The sequence below is a fragment of the Scleropages formosus genome, chromosome 9 (genome assembly GCF_900964775.1).
Source record: "Scleropages formosus chromosome 9, fSclFor1.1, whole genome shotgun sequence".
In the NCBI taxonomy this organism is placed as follows: domain Eukaryota; kingdom Metazoa; phylum Chordata; class Actinopteri; order Osteoglossiformes; family Osteoglossidae; genus Scleropages; species Scleropages formosus.
The window spans coordinates 8395584-8416209 of NC_041814.1; the positions used below are offsets into that span (position 1 = coordinate 8395584).

Sequence of the window (20626 nt, forward strand, 5' to 3'; positions counted from 1 at the left end):
TGGTCTTATTGATTTTTATTGTTTTATTTTAGATTTTCTTATTGGCATGACATGTTTTCATTTGATTAAAAGGTAAAGTGATCGACTGGTCGAGAATGTAAAGTGTTATATTTCTCATAGTGTAAAATGTGTTTCTCAGCCATTTATCACCATTTTAAAATGCTTCAGTATTTCAGTATTTTTCGTCTCATTTTCTCTAGTACTCCGCACCATGTTTGGGAAGAAATTCCAGTGTATTAACCGAAGTTTTTAGTTAGCCACAAGATACAACTTTTTTCACTTCAAGGTTAGATTACCAGGTTCTCTTTCTGTCCCAGTTACACTGTTACATATTGATATATACTTGCTCTTATCCTTTCTGTTGCCCCATGATAAACTGGCGTTCTTTCCACGAGGAATACTTCTGCAAAGTCCTTTCGATATGGGCATCGATTCTGCTGACTAATTCTGAATTGTTAGACGCGAAAATATAAAGCGTCGGGCTGGTAATTTTTTTTAATTTCAGTTTCTCAAGTTGCATTAATGCATTAATACATAATGACATTATAATGATTAAGATTTATTATTGAATTGCTCAGCAATGTCGTCATTGATCTCTTCAAATATCTTATGCACCTTATTTAAGAAACAATTAATGTTCAAGTCTCGGCTTGGTTTCGACTACGTTTTTCGAGGGCTGTAATGGACCTGGGCACTTTGGGAATTCTGCTGGAGCAGAGAGCGAGGGCTGTATAGACGGTCTTGTAGCGCTACTGCCTTTCACAGTGGTTCCCACAGAAAACATTGGCTGCTATGGGCTTGTATAGAAGGTTAGGGGGTTGAATTGGCTTGTTTGTGCTGAATGTTTTGTTGTGTTTTTTTGTTGTTGTTTTTTTTTTTTTTTTTTTTTGAAGCAGGTTTTTCTCTTTCTGAGGGCCCTCGATGGGGGGTAAATGCAGGTGTGACACACAGAGTCTGGATCTCACGCCTCATTTGCATGTTTAATTAGTGAGAGGGACCGGGTGAGAGCACTTCGTTGAGGGGGCACTGGCAGACTGTGTGAAAGCAGCTCCCGCCTGCACCCAGCACCCAGTGCACCCGCACACCCCGTCTCCCGCCCCCCCCTCCGAAACACCCTGCTTTCAAACATCTCTCTGCTGTTGCTGGGGGGACGTTTTGTTCCCTGGAGTCCAGATTGCCTTTGTTTTAAGCTGTTGATGCAGACTGCAATGCTGAGCAGAATGCAAACAAGTCTTTAAATTGTTTACTTTGTCTGCAAAGGGAGGCAAGGCTCAACTTTTTTGTACCTCGAGTTACGCTATGCTTTTTTCACGATCGCTGCCTTGTTTTTTCCTTCTCTTTTCCACCACTTTTTTCATTAAGATTTTCTCGTCACGTCCCCCGCGGAGCGCTGGCTTGTCGAGCGCCTGCACTGCTTTATAGGTAATAGATTGTTGTGTTCTTCAGGGCTAAAGGGGCGAGGCGACCCGTCTGGCTGCACTCGAATGTAAAACTGTTTGCTTGGAGATAAAGATTGGGCGCAGAACTGTGGGGGAAGTGTTCAGTCCAGCTCCCCTGGCCTCCCCAGCACCATGAGTTTATTTCGTCTTAGCCTTGGAAGCCCGCTCTGTGACCATCTGTGCTCAAAGTGCCAGTCGGACCCTGGCCACGGTGCGCTTGCACCTTTTGTCCTGACAGGCGGTCAGACAACAGCAGCACCACGTTCACCTGGACAGGAGTAATATTTATCCCATTGCAAAAAAATGTATCTGCAGTGTCAGATCAATACTGGCACAGCATCTAAATCATTCAGTGGGATGGCGTTTTTTTTCCTTCTTTTTTTTGCCAGAACAAAGTTTTGTTTTGTTCTTCAACTTGCGTGACTCTTTCTCTGGTCGTGACATTGTGAAGTAGTACTTAGAGAGATTCACTAATTAAGCTAATAGGTTTATTTTATTATGGGGAAATGAAGGAGAGGTGTTGCAGCTTCACACTCGCCACTGAAGCTGTGCAGGAAGCAGAGCTGTACGGGTTTGGCTTCTTTCCCATATAACAGTCTCGGCCACAGACCAGCACCTGCCTCGGTCCCGGGTTCTGCTGCAGTCAGTAAAAACCTCACGAAATAATGAAACACAACATTTTTGAAACAGATCTGATGTAAATGTTAACCCAGCACAGCGTACGAAGCTTAATTTTACCCATTTATACAGGTGAATATTTTTCCCGTAGCATTTCGAGCTCCCGCACCTTACTGAATACGTACAGCAGCGGGTAGCAGGGTTCCTCCTTTCACCTGAACTTTTTTGACTCGTTCTCACCCTTAACCTTTGAGCGCTCTGCTGTTGCATAAATGGATTTAGTTGTGAAATGAGAGTAATGATGCAGAAACGTAGATAGGTGGTAAGGGTAGCGGTTAGCGTTAATGCCTTTGGATCCGAAGGTTGCAGGGTTGATCCCCACCTCCTGCTGTCGTACCCTTAAGCAAGGCACTTACCCTCAATTGCTCCAGTAAAATTACCCAGCTGTATAAATGGGTAAATAATTGTAAGCTTGTAACTGTAATAACTGTAACCTTCACATCGTAAATTTCTTTCGACGAAAGTGTCACCTAAATGAGTAAATGTAATGTAAATGAGGAGAGGCAGGTGGGATAAAAAGGAGGAGTGTGAGTATTGAGAATGCGAGGTGTACCCAACAAACCCCGTTCTCTTTTCACGAGCCCACCGGTTTGCCCAGCTGTGCAGTGGAATAGAGTGGAATGGAGCACAATCTCAGCCAGATACTCAGGTTGGGTTCTGCCTGAAATGCGCCCAAAGTGCTGTGTTTGCCGGTCGCGCGGCAGCCCGGCGAGTGGTATTACAGCGCAGGAGCATAGCTGTACGGCCGAATAAACTGACGCGGGGCGATCAGCTTGACTTCCATCCCGAGCCGCACCAGTGTTTCACTGCAATGTGTCATTCTGATTTCAGAATGCTTTCTTGTTTCAGATTTTATCATCTTTAATTTGTTAAATTTCAAACGGAAGCGTTCTAAATGCCATTAACTGTTGCTCTATTTGTGTCCCTCGTGTGACATATGAACATTATGTTTCTTCACTTTTCCTCTGCAGAATCAGGGCAGTCCGAAAGCCCGAACCAGGCAAGCGAGGCTGATATCAAAGACCAGCCGGAAAATGGTAAGCTCCACTTTGCCGATTTTTTTTTAACTACTTCTTAATTACTTTTTTCTTTAGTGCGGAATCAGAGTGTTTCACACCATGCCATTTAAAACCCTCCATTGGTTCTGCAGCTGGTAGCAGAGGGCGTATCTTTGTGTAATCAATAGTGTGTCATCCTGTGCCAAGTGTGCCAGTATCATTGCCCACGCACCTCAGATTTCACAGAAAAATTACACATGACAGACGAAGCAGATTTAGCAGAAAACCCTTCACCTTGCCAAATGCAGAAGTGATACACATTTGTAACATTTTCAGACCTTAAGCTGCTACATGGCAGCGGTGACTGACCAGGCTTAGGCGAGAGGTAGACATTAAAACCAGTAATTTACCCTCTAAGACTTTCAGAAAACAACTTCCTGGAAAGGCTATGGCATTACCAGTCAACAGAATGCGGCACGTGATGGTAGTGGCATTTAGCTCAGTCCCAGCTGGGTTTTCTTGTTACAGTTGTTTTTTTTTTCACTTATTGTTGACTGTTGTTGAGTGTCTTAGCCAAAAGGTCACACCGGAAGGGGAATATTTTTAAGAAAAATGTTTCTAGAAGTGACTTTTGCATTGAATGGCATGGTCCTACGCTACTGCCGAACGATACTTAATTTGATTTTGAACATTTCGTTTCAACAGTCTTTTGCCAGTCTTCAGTTTTCACCAGTTTCTCTCTGGGCTCACTGGGTACGTCTTTCAGGGGACATAGCTCATTGAGGGGGTTTATGCTTGATACATATGACGTGTCCCAGGTTCAGCACACCTCTTCAAGGCAGCCCCAGGGAAGAAGACATTGGAGTCACATAGTACATGGGTGTGGGTTTGGAACAAGAAGGATGAAGGTGGGACCCAGCTGTGACACCCGTCATGTACACTGTCTTTCCACCCACCTCTTTGCAATATGTATGCAAAGTGCTAGCTGAGGTGGGTTCCATATGTACCGATGAGTGGCGAAATGCTGTATTTCAAAGCTTGATGCATTCCAGTTCGTATAATTGTGAACCTGATGAAATGAGAAATTGACTGGGTGCTGCAGTCATTTCAAAATTTTGACTGAGTCAGAAATCCTTCACCAGCCTTGATATATCCGTCCTTGCCCCGGCTCTCACCGTTAGCATAAACTTTGCCATAGATCAGCAAGACATACGGTACAGGAAGCGAAGGCTGCTGCGGCCGTTCGTCTTGGAGCGCGTCTGCTCTCGGGTTTGACTTGGTGATCGAACATCGCGGAATAATTATTCAGGGACAGAGAAATTACCTCTTCCCCTAAGCTGTTTTCCTCACTACTGTCCTCTCACATTTCGGTCAAAGTGCTGTCCAAAGGGCATCGCATGCTGCTATGTTCTGCAGCAGTCATTTGTATGCACCATTAGTGACTTTGACTTTTGGAAGCATGTGTGAGCTGTCTTCCTCTTCTTCGTGTCCTTACTTGGCGGCGTGCTAGGAGTAGTGGGCACAAGGAGGTACGCTCTGCTGGAATCAGCGTCTTCTCATGCACCCTCTCTGACTCTCCCATGGATGAAATGAAGGTCACCGCTCGTGCGTGTGCCCCCCGTGCGGATACATGCATAATCATTCCCTAAATGCCTGTGTGATTTCGTTTTTATTTATTTTGTTTGGACTTTGTGTTTTTTTTTTTTTTTTTTCCTCCCTGTGTCTATAAAACTCCTCCATCTGCCATCTATCTCCTCTGCGGAGTCGAACCACGTTGCAGGGATTACTGCCTCTGCTGACCCAAAACAAGCTTCTGTCACACAGTATTCTTGCTCTACACACTGATTATTGTCTGTCAAACCTGCTGTCCCACTGCGTGCATTCTGACCTCATTGATCACTCTCTGTCACTGTACCTTCTGATCACAGTCCATTGTACCGTTGCTGGTCGCTATTTGTCCCACCATACTGATCGCTGTTTGTCAAACCCTTTGTCACACGCTGTACCTCCCGATCACACTGATCTCTTTCGTTCGCACGATGTGCCTTTATTACACGCCGATCGCTGTCCTTCACGGAGCGTACTATTCCACCACACTGATCACAGTGCGGCACAACGTGTACCTTTATTACAAACTGATCACTGTCCATTTCAGCACTCTCATCGCTGTTCGTCAGATCCTTTGTCACACACTGCACCTCTGGGTCACACTGATCACACAACCAGCGCTCCACGCAGAACATACTCTTTAAGTACAGGTCGTAAAGAATTTTCATCAGCATGCATTTTCCAGGGAGGAGGGGCACGGTGGCGTGATGGTGCAGTGGGTTGGACCAGGGTCCTGCTTTGCGGTGGGTCTGGGGTTCGAGTCCTACCTGGGGTGCCTTGCGATGGACTGGCGTCCTGTCCTGGGTGTGTCCCCTCCCCCTCTAGCCTTATGCCCTGAGTTGCCAAGTTAGGCTCCGGTTCCCTGCGACCCTGTATGGGACAAGCGGTTCAGACAGTGTGTGTGTGTGCATTTTCCAGTAGTATAAGGTCAAAATTATTGTTATTATTATTATTATGTTACAGAGGTCTGCAAACTATCCCAGAACCATAGTGTACTAAGCTAGGCAGAGTCCTTCACAGGGTATCCATATAGAATCAGTCCCACTACATTAAGCAGTTATCAATGGCTAGTGAGTATGTAATAATAATAATAATAATAGTAATAATAATGCAGATGTAGATTCTCTTGTGCCACATGGGAAGTGATATCTCTGTCACCTTTCATCTAGAAACTGCCACCAGAAGCATCCTGTGTGACCTGCATTTGACCCTGGTGGTTGCAGGGTGTGGGGTTGGCGGTGGAGAACGGAGCAGAGGCTGCACTTTCTGCGTTCTTCCCTTCACACCTCACCCCCCAACCCCTCTCCCGTCGCGGTTTCACCTCCTCGCCCTCCTTCCTCCACTCGCAGAGGACCGTGACGCAAGGGGGAGGGTGTCACGCCCGTTGTTTTTCCTGACAAACCCTGACCCTTGCGCTTGACGGTACGTGCCGTCTCGCAAAGCAGGACGGTGTCTTTCGGGGACACGAGCTCTTGTTGCGCACACTTCAGAAAGCGGAACATAAGGCTAGAGGATATCCTTTTATTAACATCCCGGTGCTATCGCAGGGTCGCGTAGCGACAGAGACAGCCTGCGACAGCTGATTGTTTCGTCTTTCCTTCCTTCTTGTCCTTATTCTTTTACTCTACGCTGTCTTTTACGCGTAGGTCCGTGTGCTTCCTCCTCATTATCGCGAGGCAGATGAAATCTTAGTCTTCCTTAGGGCGCAGACCCCAGAGCCACCACGCTCCCAGCACGCTCGCGATTTTTGGACGTATGCGGCAGACGCAGCTGGGAGCGATTAGCGCTGACGGAATATGGGCCTTAGCTGCTCTATAGGAGCCAGTCGCTGGAGTACCCCGAGTGGGCCCACACTGTATACTGTACGCTCTGTGTACCGCCAGCAACAGGGACCGCGCTCATCTCTGGCTGTATTGCGTCACCCAGCTGTTCTTCCCCGTAATTGTGCTTCAGTGGTCCGAGGCGTGTTATTTCTGTGTGGCAGCCTACACAGCTGCATGGAAACTTTGACGCCCTCCCTCCCCGTCTCTCCCTCTCTCCTCTTCTCGCTCCCTCGCTCTCAAAGTCAGGGGCATGCGTGCAGGCCTGCTCTCTGCTTCGACACAGTTTCGAGCTAATGTCAGCAGTTTTGGTCGCAATGAGCCGTAGATATTATCCTTCCTCGGTGCCGCGTGATTTTTTTTTTTTTTATATTTATTTTTTCACCGGTCCGCACGCTATACGTCTCACCGTCCAGCCACAGTCACGGCTAAACTCATTTCTGTTGTTGGCTATTTATGACTTACTTGCTGGCTGACTGCAGAGTTTAAATTGGTGCATGGCGACTTGGAAGGTGTTTCTTCTCTTTTTCTTTTATGGTTGAGAAATTTAAGCTAAATAAACACACATTCTGTCAGTCAAGATAAACATATCCAGCTGTGCCCTCGATATTATTTCAAATAATTTATTATTATTTTATGCAGTTTTCTCATTGCCATTTGCTGTCCAGAGGAAGTTTGGAGAGAAACCACAAAAACATCCTGAGAAGTAAATGAAGTATCACTGACAAATGGCTCTTTAAACTTTTCTTCATGAATGATAAGGATTATTCCTTGAAAACGTTTCATAAAACATATGGGCAGCAAACCTCGTTTTGCTCAGTGTGCTCTGAGCCGTTATTTGCTTTTTCCATTTATCACGGAAAATATTCCCACTCTCACATGCCGTATTGCGGACATGTTCGAGGGTGAGAATCCGCACCTCCCGTCTTCTGTTACGGAGAATGAATGGCGTCGTCTTTAAATTGCAGTGTTCCAGCTGACATTTTCATCAGAAAGTAACTAGTGGGGTTCGATCAAAGGTGGACTTAGTTGGATGACTGGGAGGTTCAGGGTTGGAACATCAATTTGAGCAGGAGCCATAAGCGACAGAGGTACTTCTTGGTTTAAAAGCAACATATACGAGCACTACAAAGTGACTGAGTGCATATACATCTCTTTACGAAATCTGTGGGTCCCACTCACTATGAGTTCTTTTGGCAGAAAATAGCGTGGTAGACCAAGACATGTACTTGAGATTCGGAGGTTACAGGGACTGGTCACCCAATGAAAGGGTTAACAAGACGGATTGCCGGCAAGGTGAAAGTCAGTTCCACTGCACCTACCCCCAAGTATACCCAGGAGACCAGCCCAGATGTGCCCTACTGTCCCCTCGTGTCAGGCTCATTTTCCCGGGAGGAACACGTGCATGCTTGAACTATGCTCTTTCTGTTGAATTCTTTCTCTATTGTTTTTCTCTGGTTTATGAGGACACCTCTCGTTCCCCACTGTCATTAAAACGTGTGTTAGTAATGCATTAACTCCGTCTCTCTGTCTCTCAGGACATCTGGGCTTCCAGGACAGTTTCGTCACATCAGGTGTCTTCAGCGTTACAGAGCTGGTGCGAGTATCACAGAGTAAGTTCCGCCGTCTTTGTCCCTTTACGTTAAACACCAAGAGAATCAGCAGCCGGCTGCATGAACCCTGCACTGCTGTCTCCATTATAATGTCTCAAGGTAATACTTGAATTTTCTGCACATAATGCACAATGAACATGACAAACAACAGTGACCCACCAAAAATGACTTTCTTAAAAATATGTCTCATTTAATTTTGTGGCATTTAATTTTCTCCAGAATATTTACAAAAAAATCATATGAAATAGTCATATAAAAGCAAAGAGAGGTCGGTTTTGTTTTTATTACTCATGTAACAGATTTTAGATTAGTGTTAAATTGCTAACATCTCCATGGGCGGAGTGTTGGGCGGCTCTAAGAGTATTAGAGTCCCATCCACTTAGGTGCTCGTTTCCCACGTCCAGTCACATTACTGCGCAGGGAGATTACCCGTCTGCTGCCACATGTTGTTCTCGCAGAGTCGCCCGTGAACATGCGGGAAGCTCACCGATTAATGCATATACATACCCACATGCACGTTTTGTCAAGATCACGCAATCCCATACGGCAGTAACCGCGAGATTAAAATTTCTTTTGTTCCACAGTGCAGTGTTTCCACACTGAGCAGTTTCGCTCCTTTTACGGTGATTGGAGCAACAGCACACATCCTGTTGTTGTGCGTCATGGACACTTAAGGCCGATGAAAAGGGATTACTGACGGCTTGAGAGCTGGCGAGTGGGGCGGGGTGGGGGTAGGGGGGGTGGGGGGTTAAGAAAGAACAGAGGGCCCTGGCCCGGTGCAGCATCATCTGTGTCCCGTGGTACTCGGAGCGGCAGAAGTCTGGAAGTTGGAGGGCGAAATCAGATGGGCGCCCAAACCAACAGGAGCAGGGGGAGGACCGTGACCTTTAAAAAGTGCACACGTCTACGGTGGGGAGTGACAGAGCGCGGGCCGATCCATACGGGCTTGTCGATAGCCGCTAACAATAGCCGACCCAAACTGCCTGTCAGCACTCACAGGGGCCTCCTGATCGGAGGAGCATTGATCATGCAGTGCCGGGACTACGTCCTGGGTGGAGGGGCATCGGTAGGATGGGCTGGGGGCGGCCGCATCGCCGCAGTCCCGGCACAGTGGCAACACCTGGGGTGAGAGGCGTTCAGGTGCTCAGCTGGCCTGCCGACGCTTGCAGAGAGAGACCGGGTGACGGTTGAGGAGGAGGGGCCATCATGGGAATGCTGTGTGTGTCTGGGGGGGTTAAAACTCAGAGCGGGGCTCCTGGGAGGAGGGGATTCAGGGGGGATATTAGTCCGATTAGCACAGCTAGCGCAGCCCGGCATCAGAAGTCCTGGCATATGATTGTAACAAGATTAAGGAATATGCATAATTGATCCAGCTCTGAGAAGGGATCGGCTTTTATCCTAACATCTGTGACACAGAGAGAAGAAAGGGAGATGCTGGGTGGCATATGCTGGTTGGAGGACCAAAATCAAAAGTTTTTTTCTTCTTTTTTCATTTCCCTTTTTTTTTATCCTTTTCTTTTTTGCCATAGCTGGGTGACTTCTGGCCAGGAGGGCACTTCTTGTGTTAGAGTGCGGCGGGAGGGGGTTTGGGTGGAGGTTGGGGGAGCTGTTTTTGAATTAGAATTGGTGTGAGAAGACATCACTTGACATACTCTGTCCCACTCCGTCTGTGGCTACACACAGCGTAACTTGCTCCTCTGGTTAGATCGGCCCCCTCAGGGTCTCACCCCGCTTTGCGTAGATCAGCAGTCAGCGAGCAGCTGAGCGACACCCCATTCTAACCTTTCGCCGTAGCGGGACACATCTGTGCTCAGACACGCGCTTCTACTGGGCGTGCAGACAAACGCTCGGTGGAGAATTCCGACCTTCTTACAAACAAGCATAATAAATTGTTTGCTGACTCCCGCACCCTTGAATTTCATATCCGCGTTTCATGAAGACCTCTAAGGATTTGTAACGTACAGCATATTTTTAGTGACATAAAATGAGAAAAGCTCTTTCATAGTTCGACCGTCTGACAGTAATGAACTTTTTCCGGTTACGCGTGGAGTCTCCGTACCGTTTCGCGAGAGCCGTCCTTCGGTATATTCTCCTTTTTCAAACAGGAGCACACCCGCCTTCTCCGGTCCACGAACTGAACTGGTGCATTCTGCCCGAAGCATCATTTCAACGGCCTGTATTACAGTAGCCTTGCGGGGTACGGATAGGAAAAGACCGGAGCGCTTGAGGCACGTGATCGCATGCGTGTGTGGGTGTGCGCTTGTTGTTTTCCGTTCATGCCGCGTGTGTTTACGTTGCGTGAGAGCGTGTGTCAGATTACGGAAGGAGCTGCGTGTGTGATTTGCCTAAGTGACCAGCTCAGAGGAGCTGTGAGAGCAATGGACGCAGGGGTATTGCGTCTACAAAAGTGTGCGCGCGCGCTGGTTTCTGTTATTTAAGCGAATGGGTAAGAGGAGCGGAGCAGGCCGTCGTCCGCCGAAAGATGAAAGGTGGTGATATTGAATGAACGACGGGCTGCCTTAGCTGCTCCCCGTCTGCGCTCTGTGACCTTGGCTTTGTGCACCCATTACACAATTCAGTGGCAGCCCAATCGAATCTGCTTCTGTCGATCAATATCCTATTAAAGCGGCACACAAAAAGAGAGTCGGGGGGAGAGAAATGAAAGTCTCCATAAAGTTAGCGGTTATAGCTACGTTTTTGTAAATGGAACTCCACATAATTGGCCGGTCAATACCAGGCTGGGGTAATTTCAGAGATTGGGTCCGCCCTTTCCGCATCCCCTCCATAACTCCCCCCCGCAGCTAATTTTTACACTCCCTCCCCATCCTGCTGTTCCCTTTCATCCTTGGTCTGAAACCGTAAGAGGAATGCCCTTCCCGATGCAGGAGCGAGCCTCGAACCCGTTCTGTTTTCACTGTCACTCCCCTCCTGGTCGCTCGGCCGCACTCCTCCTTAAGCGCTTCCTGGTGCTCACCAAGTGCACGAGAGGATGCCGGCGGGGAGGCACGGAGAAGGTACGAGCAGCGTGCTGCATCGTCCCACTTCTCTGTCTTCCCCGAGGAGGGGAGCGAGGCAGGGCGCAGGCTGCAGTCTGGATTATTGCATTATTCTTTAAATGAGAGCCCTGCGGACTCGCTGGCAGCCAGAGTGCTGCCCAGAGACAGGGACACCTGGGATTCCCTTGGCCCATGCTGGGCCTCGTCCTCATGTGGAGCCCTGGCACGGGCGGTGCCGCCATATGACGAGACCAGGGGAGTGGATGAATAATGGAGGAGGGGAACGAGTCACCCCCCTCCCCCCGGCCTCACCACCTCTGGGCACGAGGATTGCACCCGGCCAGATTGCCAAACCGCAAGCAAGAGGGTAGCGAGGCAGCACAGAGGTGCCAGCGAGCGGTGCCATCTGGATGTGAGCGCAGACACAACCGCGCTTCTCCTGGTACCGCTCGCGCACACTTTTTACGATCGCTGTCAATAGCAGATGCTCTTAATATCACGTTTTTTGCAATACTTGCATGAAAACAAAATAGCATTTTTTTAGAGTTGCTATTATGTTAGAAGTGCCAAGTTTCTCTTTCTGTATTTTATCATTAGTTCATATGAGGGTTTCGGATTTGCATGGAGCTAAATTAATGATCTGCCGCATCCGAGCGCCGACCATTCGGTTCATGTGATCCATTCGGTGTTTTTTTGTGTGGGGCAGGAGAGGAGCCGTTGGTCAGATAACCACATTTCGGAAAGAGTTGGGCATTGCGGTGACTTATTCTCCTTCCGTCCTGATTTTTTTGAGCACTCCGACAGTCACGCCTGAGATGTTAGCATAAATCACGTGCGCAATTTTTAAGCGTAACAAACTTTTCTTTCAGGACCCTGTACGATTTGGGCCTCGAGTCAGCCTCTGGCTTTTTTTGGGTTTCTTTCTTGTTTGACGGGCGAGTGTTCAGCGCTCCGGGTCTGGGCGGTTGAACTCAACTTTCGCTCCTCCCCTCCTGTGAGAAGTTACAGTGAAGGCCGGAAAAAGTCTCGAGGGGTTCAGAGAAAGTGCTGACCCAGCAGAACGAGCCCAGAGTCCTGTCAGATCAGGAGCGCTACTCAGCCCATCCTGCCGTCGCCAGCGCGGTCAATAAAACGGTGGGGAGCTGGGGGGATGGTGGGTGACAGGAGGATCGGGCCACGGGCATGAGCTGGACACGCACCCACATCTGAAGTTTCCACTTGTTGTCAGATGTTTCACTTTGATGCTTCAAATTGCTGAACCAGGGCGGCTTCGTTTTATATTTCGCCGTGTGCACGCGTGTGGGTGCGGGTGCCGCGGGACCGCTGCAGGCCACCGGGAAGGTACGGCAGCCCCCTCGGAGGCCCGGTCCGTGCGCGGAAAGCACCCTGCGGTTTCTCGCCTTGGCTCGGCCTGCTCGAGCCGCGCTTGTGGCCCAGTCCGCCAGCTCGAGGCGAAGGGCACGGCATCGGCGATTCCGCGCGGCTCAGAAACGGCCGCAGTCAACAAGCGACCGACACACCTGTAGAAGTGCTTGCTCTGCTGTAAAACGCTTAATAGGCAGACTGGGTAGATTGAAGCTCTCCGCTAATGCACTTAGCAGGTATGAGAGACACGGATGAAAGGAGGGGTGTAAGTGAGAGAAAGAGAGAGAGGAAGGCAGAGGGGCAGACAAGGAGAGGGAAAGATCAATGCAAGTCTGATAGCTACCGGCTTCATTTGGAATCCTCTAAGCAAAAGCACTTGATAAAGCCCTTAAGAGGTAGAGACTGCGGATTACCTTTATGATTGATTTCCGTTCCAGTCAGACAGACTGCAATGTGCTCGTTTTTTTTCTCTCACCCGCAACTGGGGGCCCACCTCGGCCGGCTCAGCGCCGAGGGGGCCGCCTGAGTTACGGCAGCCCAGCGCTCAGGTTAGCTCTCACACAAATTACTTCACGTTCCACTATTAGCCATGCAAATGCAGCCGCTTTACTGCACGTCGTAAATAACACCAGTGCCTCTATTAGAGGGGAGGGACAGGGCTGCCCTTTCAGTGGGGGGAAAAAATTTGAAAAATAAAGAGATGACTCAGAAATTACTGACCTGTCCCCCCCCCCCCCCCCACCCCGAGTAACTATGTGTTAAACTTTATACGCTTCTTTTCACCGCGACGGAGGCACCTAGTGTCGAGCGTACAGCTCAGCCCCCACATCAGTGTCCTCCACCAACGTGACTGTCACAGCCCACTCTGCACCATCCTCCCCTTCCCAGCATGCATTTTGTATGCATCTCCAGCACCCTGCTTGCTTGCTCTCTCTCTCTCATACACGTTTGCGCTGTCCTCATCAAAATCCGCATTCCCAGTCACTTTGAATGTAAAGAGGCCTCCTTCCGCTTTATGAACTGTATGACAAAGGTGCTTGATGTTGAGCCGCACTCTTCTCCACATTCAAAAAGGTGCCAGTTGGTGGAATCTGATCTTGGAGCCTCCTTGTTTGACTGTATATAAACTGCAGAAAAAAATTAACAGATTTACATTGTCCACTAAATCTCTGCGCTGTTTGTTCCTTAAGAGGGATTAGGTTGCACGGTATTCAAATACCTTGAAAACGTACGGTTTCCATTTTAAGTCTGAAGAGGACAACTGCTGTTGTACCGTTAAGTGAGGAACTTAACCTCAGCGACTTCTGGAGAACATCCAGTTAAATAAATGGTTTTATAAAAGTAAGCTGTTTGGATGAAAGTGTCAGCTAAGCAATTAATCCATTAGTTGTTCGTGCGTTCCCGGAAGAGAAAACGAAAGGGTACGGATTAGAGGAAAGGTAAGTGGTTGTTTATGATGGTTCTCCTTGTGTCTGTGTTGCAGCCCCCATAGCCGCAGGAACGGGCCCCAACTTCTCCCTGGCCGACCTGGACAGCTCCTCCTACTACAGCATGAGCCCGGGAGCCATGCGCCGGCCGCTGCCCAGCACTTCCTCCAGCAGGTACCACTTTATTCATTGCACCGCCACGCTTAATTTGCAATAACCGCCCTGTTGCCCAGCCGACTAGGAACGGCTGGCTTGACGCAGCTCTGTAAAAAACCATCTGCATTGTTGCGCTCTGGGTGCGTGTGTAAGAGAGGAACCACTTAACTGGGGTGCCCACCTACGTTCAGCCTCTCACTATCTCCTGCCGCAGGGTAGGTCTAGCATGACCCTCTAAACAAAACAGTCGAACCCAACACACTGGGGAGGCCACAGGGTTTCTGTGTCCAGCCCCAGGATGGCCAAGAGCATGGCACAGAAGGGCCACAGAGGTCCAGAGGGGGTCAAGAGAGATGAGGGTTGTGGTGAGGCAGGAGGAGCACTGACCTTTTTTTTCTTTTCTTCCCTGCATGCGGCTTTGAGGCCCCCCCACGTGCTGTGCTCTTGAGTGTGAGCTGTCGAGGGCTCTTGTACTCCCTGGCATGCGCCTCTGCTGTTGACTGTACGCAAATGGACAGGCCGGGCCACCGCGCTGATCGGCCCTCTCTCCCTTTCCCTTCCTGCTTCACGTAGCCCTCAGAATGTAGGGTCTATGACTAACTAAGACCACAGTGCATGCCACAGATCCCATGACTGTTAGAGCATGCAGGAGAAGATCCAGCTTTTCTCATAACTCAAAACTCTTTATTTGCACCGTATAGCATACTGGAATCGGTTGTGGTTCGGCACCAAACGTGAAACACAATATATCAATATGCAGCGAAGTGACAGTGAGGGACAAGATAATAACAATACACAAACCAGTTACCATGTGCAAGTAGTAAACAACAAGCGGACTGCAGACTCAAGAAGTGGTGCAAATACTACACAAACGCACAACTGACCGCAGTGTGCAAAGTGGAGTGCAGTTAAGAGATGTAGTGCAAATATAGACAGATTTAGGACGTGACCAGAAGTAGTCTGGGGCGTGCGACTAGTTGATTTCGGCGAGGAGACGGGCGGCTTCAAGAGAGGAGCAACGAAGACGACGTGAAGTACGAGTGGTGATGGGCTTCATTTCCGTACTGCTCTCGATTGCACTGTTATGTATTATTTGGACAACTGCTTGCGTCTGCAATCTGGTTGTTGTTTATTGACTACTTGCACATGGTGATTGTTTTTGTATATTGTTGTTATCTTGTCCTTCACTGTTTTGTGTACTGTTATACTGTTTCATTTTTGGTGCTGCATCGCAATCGTTTCCAGCATTCTATATACTAGCAATAAAGAGTTCTGAACTAAGCGAGTTCCGAGAGCGAAAAGTTCAAATCGGTGATTGGATTCACGTGGTCCGGGTTTACCGGCCGTAAGGAGCGCAGCTGGAGGACAGTGAATGCACAAGCCCAAGGGCAGCTGTTCGATCCACACGCAACGCAGATGCAGGCGGGAGCAAGGGAGGAAGTTGCTCACGCACTTTAGATGCCTCTTCAGGCCATGTGCAGAAGATAAGACGGGCAGAACAATGAGCGGGAATGCCTGGTACATTCTTGTGAATACGCAGACTTCAGAGAAAAGGATCACCAGCAGCAATGTCATACTTTAGCCCACACCTATAAGGCTTGTTATTTCCTGGGGTGTCCTCACACCAATTATAATGTTTCTGGATGTGTGTTGAAGACCCTTACACAGCATAGCGCTTGTTCATTGACCAAACATAGGGTGGACAAAGTTTGCAAAGGGGAGCTTCAGTGACGTTACGTTTCATGCTGCATTGCGCGTCGAGGTAAGGGTCTGCGGTCATTGTGAAGCTCCAGAAGACCAGACCCTCTGTGTGCCCCCCACCCTGTTCAGAGAGGAGTATGTCCCCCTCCCAGGTTAAGGGAGCTATTGCAGTCCCTGCTCTTGATTTGAGTCCAGAGTTGCTACTGTTTAAGAGGATTACCATTCATCTGGCTTTCCTCTGGGGAGATAGTGTTATTCATGAGCTTCTGCCCTCCACCCGACCACAGGGGTGACCGGAGGACAGGTGGGTTTGGATGAGCAGAGGAACAAAGCCTTTCCATCACTCTTTGTTGTGTTGGACATGACCCTAGGTCTTCCCAAATGCACAAGTACACAGACACACACACACACACACACAACGAGGAACTCCAGTTGGTCTTAGTTGTAGTTTCCCTGGTTGTTGACTGCTAGTACCTGTGGAAGCGCGGGTGAACAAATGTCTAAATAGGGTTAAATGGTACAGTAAGAGAGTGAAGGGCCTCGCAGCTTAATGATAAATAAAACAGTTCGTCTTGCAAGCACTATCGGTCTTCTGGCCTCCTGCAGTGAAAAAATGTAGAGTCATCACTCTGATCTGCTCCTCCTCTGCTCCACACAGCTCTGCAAAGCGCATCAAGTGCATGGAGGATGAGGTGGACAGCCCCGGAGAGGAGTCCTATTACCCTGGGCAGGGTCGCTCACCAGGCAGTGGTAGCCAGGCAAGCAGCTGGCACGAAGTGGAACCAGGTATGCCCCTGAAGAGCCTCTTCCGTTAGCCAGCTCAGCGGGCCCCCCGGGGCCCTGTGGTCCATTGCATGCCTTTCTTGTACCTGTCAAGAGTGAGTGCCTGCACACTGGACAGGCACAATTGGAATGAGTCTGTGCAACAAGTTGTGTGTTGTGTCATCCGCGTCTCCGCCTTTCTAGGTAAGTAACTAGCCGAGTTGCGTGAAGATGACGCCTGTGTGCAATATTGCGCCTTTTCAGTACGGGGAAAGAGAAACGTGAATAAGAAGCACTGCCGTCAGTTTTCTCGTCAATTTATTCCTTTGTTTTAACAAACCTTCTTGTCTTATCTTGGTTCTTGACATTTTCTCGGAGAAATCAATAGTCCTCGAAAATAATTCCTGTCAAAAGTTATCCCTAAACCTGAACTTTCCACATTTATTGCTTACTTAACTCCTTGCAATTGCTAGTTCACTTCTTTTTCAAGTGTTTGTTGTTCCTGGGAGCTGTTGCGGGCAGGAGCTAGACTACTTGTTGCAGAAAAAAATACCGCTACATCTAGGAGTCCAGTCATCTGTGTATTTCTCATTTATTTTGTTAAAGTATTTTGCCAGACTACACTGCAATTTTTCCAAACTTCAGTGCAATAGTGACCTGTAACATGAGCACAGTATTTGCAGATGGTCCAGTGCACAACTGAATATCTACAAAGGAGAAGAGAACCGGTTCTGTCATTATGTGTCCTGCTGTGTGTTTGCTTCTTTGTGTGATTGTGTTTTTGGTTCTGGATTTTACTGTGTGACTGTGGCCGTCTGTTGCTGAATGTTTCTGACTGTGATCTTCCTTCCTTGCGTGTTCCGTGTCCCTGAATTGTGGGACTCTGTCATGGGCGGCGCAGCGGGATGGCGCTGTCCTGCAGATGCCGCAGTGCCTCGGAGTGCTGGGCTGTAAATCTGCCCTGTTTGCATTGCCCGGTGGAGTGTCTTCTCCCACTCTCCTCTTGGCTGCCGGACTCCTGCCCTGTTCTCGAGGGAATACACTGGGGGTAGAACCGCTGCATCCGGCTCTCATGGCATTAACATATGACAGTAAACAAGGTCCTCCTTTTGAAAGTGGCCTTCAGATGCAACAAAGGCTGTAAATTTAAAATCTCCTTTGCCAAACAGCTCTCTGCCACTGCTGTCTTTCTGTTGTTCTTACCAACCTGAGCACCATTAGTGTAGTATACTCACATATTTGAGGAAAATAACATTTTCCCCAGTCATACAAACACTACGTTCGGTTTGACAGAACTCAGTAAACCCAACCGAGAACATCACTGGAATACTTTTTTTCTCTTTAACACTGCGGTTCCACCCCCTTCCCCTTGCAAACTCCCAGACCTCTCCATAGCCCAGATGAAAATCTCTCACATTAGTAGGACACTTGAGTTGTTGCGGTTGGAGGCAGTCTTCAGTTTCCGTGAAAAAAACCTTTGGCCTTACTCAGCTCATGTTTGAGGTTGCGATGCACGTGAAGAAACCACAAGCTTGCCTTGGAAAGGGTCAACCCATCTTGTCTACCTCATCATTCAAACTGTTCAGAATATGAAGTTCAGTTGTCTTGTCTCTTCGCTGCCAAGAGTGAAGGGCTTTTGAAAAAGGCTAATCCCTTGCTCCTCAGTTTGAAAACAGGTGAAAGATTACAGCAATCTAATGAGCTTACGTAAATTCCTTTAGATCACCAAAGTTGTTTTGAGGCACTTTGTGATGATGAAAAGCTTGAGCACATCGTTGGCTCTTCACGTGAATGAAATGTGATCCACCAGAGTCTCTTTCCTCCCCTCATGTCCTCCCTTTTGCTGTCCTCTATATGAAGTCATGAGGATCACACTTTAAAAAGTGAACATTTGAAAAAGGAACTTTCCTAAAAGACAAGGGTTCGGTTTCAGGAATGCAGCTATGGTGATCTAAAGCCCATACAACTCAGAACAACAGAAGAATAGAGTTCTTTTGTTGTGCCAGGGTCGTGCACAGTCATATGCAGTGCTGTGTCCGCCTGTGGCTGAAGGGCAGGGGGGTGGATGCGAGTTGGGAGGCTGCCCCAGGTTAAGTCCCCATTTCAGAATGCATGTTCTAAGCATGTCCCCCAGTGTGAGGACACAAGCTCTCAATTCCTGAAACATGATCTTGCCATGCTCCTCAGAACTGGAGTGACTGGGGAACATGGCCCGCATGAATAGTTAATTGATGAGGTAATGCACATTGCTCTACACTATATTCACCCTGCCTCTTGTTTTGTTTTCTTGTTTTTTTGTTCCCTTTTTTCCCTTGTCTTTCAAAGCTGGATATAAACTACGTGGCTCTCTAGCTAGTACGTTCATCTCAAGACAAGGTAATAATACATTGTTTACAATTTCCCACTTCGTGCCAGACAAAAGAATAGCTTGTTGTTTTGTCCAGTTTGTTGGTGTTTTGTCCAAGAAACATCCACCCTCACCCAGTGTGACTGTGTACAAACTGTGCTTCTGCCTGAAATGGTATGAAGCATCACACCATATGCAATTGACTACTGATTGGCACATGCTCTTTAAAAATCGAGTCTTTGCAGAACATAGAAAATATTTATTTGCACATTTCATTGGGCACTTAAAGTTTTTGAAACATCAAAGTTACATTAAGTACATGAACGGAAATTATTTTAACTTTTTGATTAAATCAAGTAGTGAAAAATGACCTGTGATATAGAGTTCTTAAATGGAACAAATCCATTGGCTAATGAATGTAAGGGAAATGGAAAGAAGAAAATGTATAAAGCCGTTGCATCTTGTGTGAGTTGTGGATCACTGAGCCACCCTAGAGAATTGGAACTTTCACAGCTGTGTTCCCTTTATCCAGTATGTGTGTGTGTGTGTGTGTGTGTGTGTGTACAAAAGAGGGGGGGATTCCACAGATAAATGTATATATGCTTTGCATGTGTGTACACTTCCAAAATTTTTTTGGGATTACATTTCCAAGAGTCATTCAGTTGTACTGTGTCTGTAAAGAATGTGGTAAAGACTCTCATTGCATTCATTTGTTGGGCAATGTGTTTCGTAATACTTCTTTAATTTTCCGTTTTGTTCCCTCTCTTTATTTGTCTGATTGGAGAGATGAGCTGTGCAAGACAAATATTCCCTGCACTTTAGAATAGCCTTATGACTTAACTTTGACAAACTGTTGACAGTGGAAAAGCTACATCTTTGATTCCACCGTAGCGATGATGAGAAGAGAACTTTCATACGTTCGCACTACTTACGAGGCCCAAAACATGGCAGTGCAGAACTCCAGTGAAAGTGGTGATGTGACATGTGTCTCTGCTGTGTGAGAGAGCAGGCGGCCACCCAGTGGTGGCAGAGTTGGTATTCGAGTGTGTGTCGTGATGTCCCCTTCTATGAGAGAACCACTCCGTTACTCTATCTGGAACCAGCAAGCAAGCCCGCAGGAGGAAGCTGGCGTCCGAGCTGCCGCAGCGCGCCATTGGCTGATTGATGCCTCCCGGGGCAGGCCGACACAAGGCGTGTTGCGGCGGGACGCGCCGGGCAGAAGGAGACGTGCTCAATACAGAATCACCGTGCCGATCGTGGGGTGACTGTCAATTTGTCAGGATGGCGGACGGAGAGTGGACGAGGAGGCGAGCGAGCGGGCAGGGAACAGCAGCTCCGCCTGTAATAACATTTCGGAAGGGAAAGTGCTGAGCACGGCCGGGCTTTGATTCCCACTGACAGAACCTTTTCAAGTGTTCATTACTCACTCACAGGCTTCAGACCCTTCAGCAGACACGCAGGAGACACACCAGTGGAGGTAACACTCTTGGTACCATCCTGCACACAGGCAGTTGTGCGTGTAGGCCTCACCACTGAATGAGCAAATAGATGCCACTGGCTTGTTGACCATGCTTCTGGGGACATGTCAGTATTGAAGACCACTAGGAACAGCCAGAGCAGAGGTCCAAGATGAGGTCTTTGAACGAAAGCTCAGCCTTTGACCCCCAGAGTTTCAGTCCAGCTCAGGTTTAAGCTTTCTTTCTTTGTTCCGCCCCA

The 20626-nt window shown here is 48.2% G+C and overlaps 1 protein-coding gene across 11 annotated transcripts in view; it reads left to right on the forward strand.

The window, feature by feature from the left end:
- Positions 1 to 20626, forward strand: part of nfia (nuclear factor I/A) — a 112567-nt gene that overhangs the window by 70732 nt on the left and 21209 nt on the right. For 6 of the 11 annotated variants that reach the window (XM_018726777.2, XM_018726775.2, XM_018726781.2 and 3 more), the window contains exons 3-7: positions 3089 to 3154; positions 8082 to 8156; positions 14001 to 14118; positions 16460 to 16587; positions 18889 to 18939. In XM_018726777.2, coding sequence (XP_018582293.1) covers positions 3089 to 3154; positions 8082 to 8156; positions 14001 to 14118; positions 16460 to 16587; positions 18889 to 18939 — 438 coding nt within the window. The remainder of the gene's footprint in view (positions 1 to 3088; positions 3155 to 8081; positions 8157 to 14000; positions 14119 to 16459; positions 16588 to 18888; positions 18940 to 20626) is intronic. The other 5 variants (XM_018726779.2, XM_029255052.1, XM_029255051.1 and 2 more) reach the window with 1 other exon arrangement.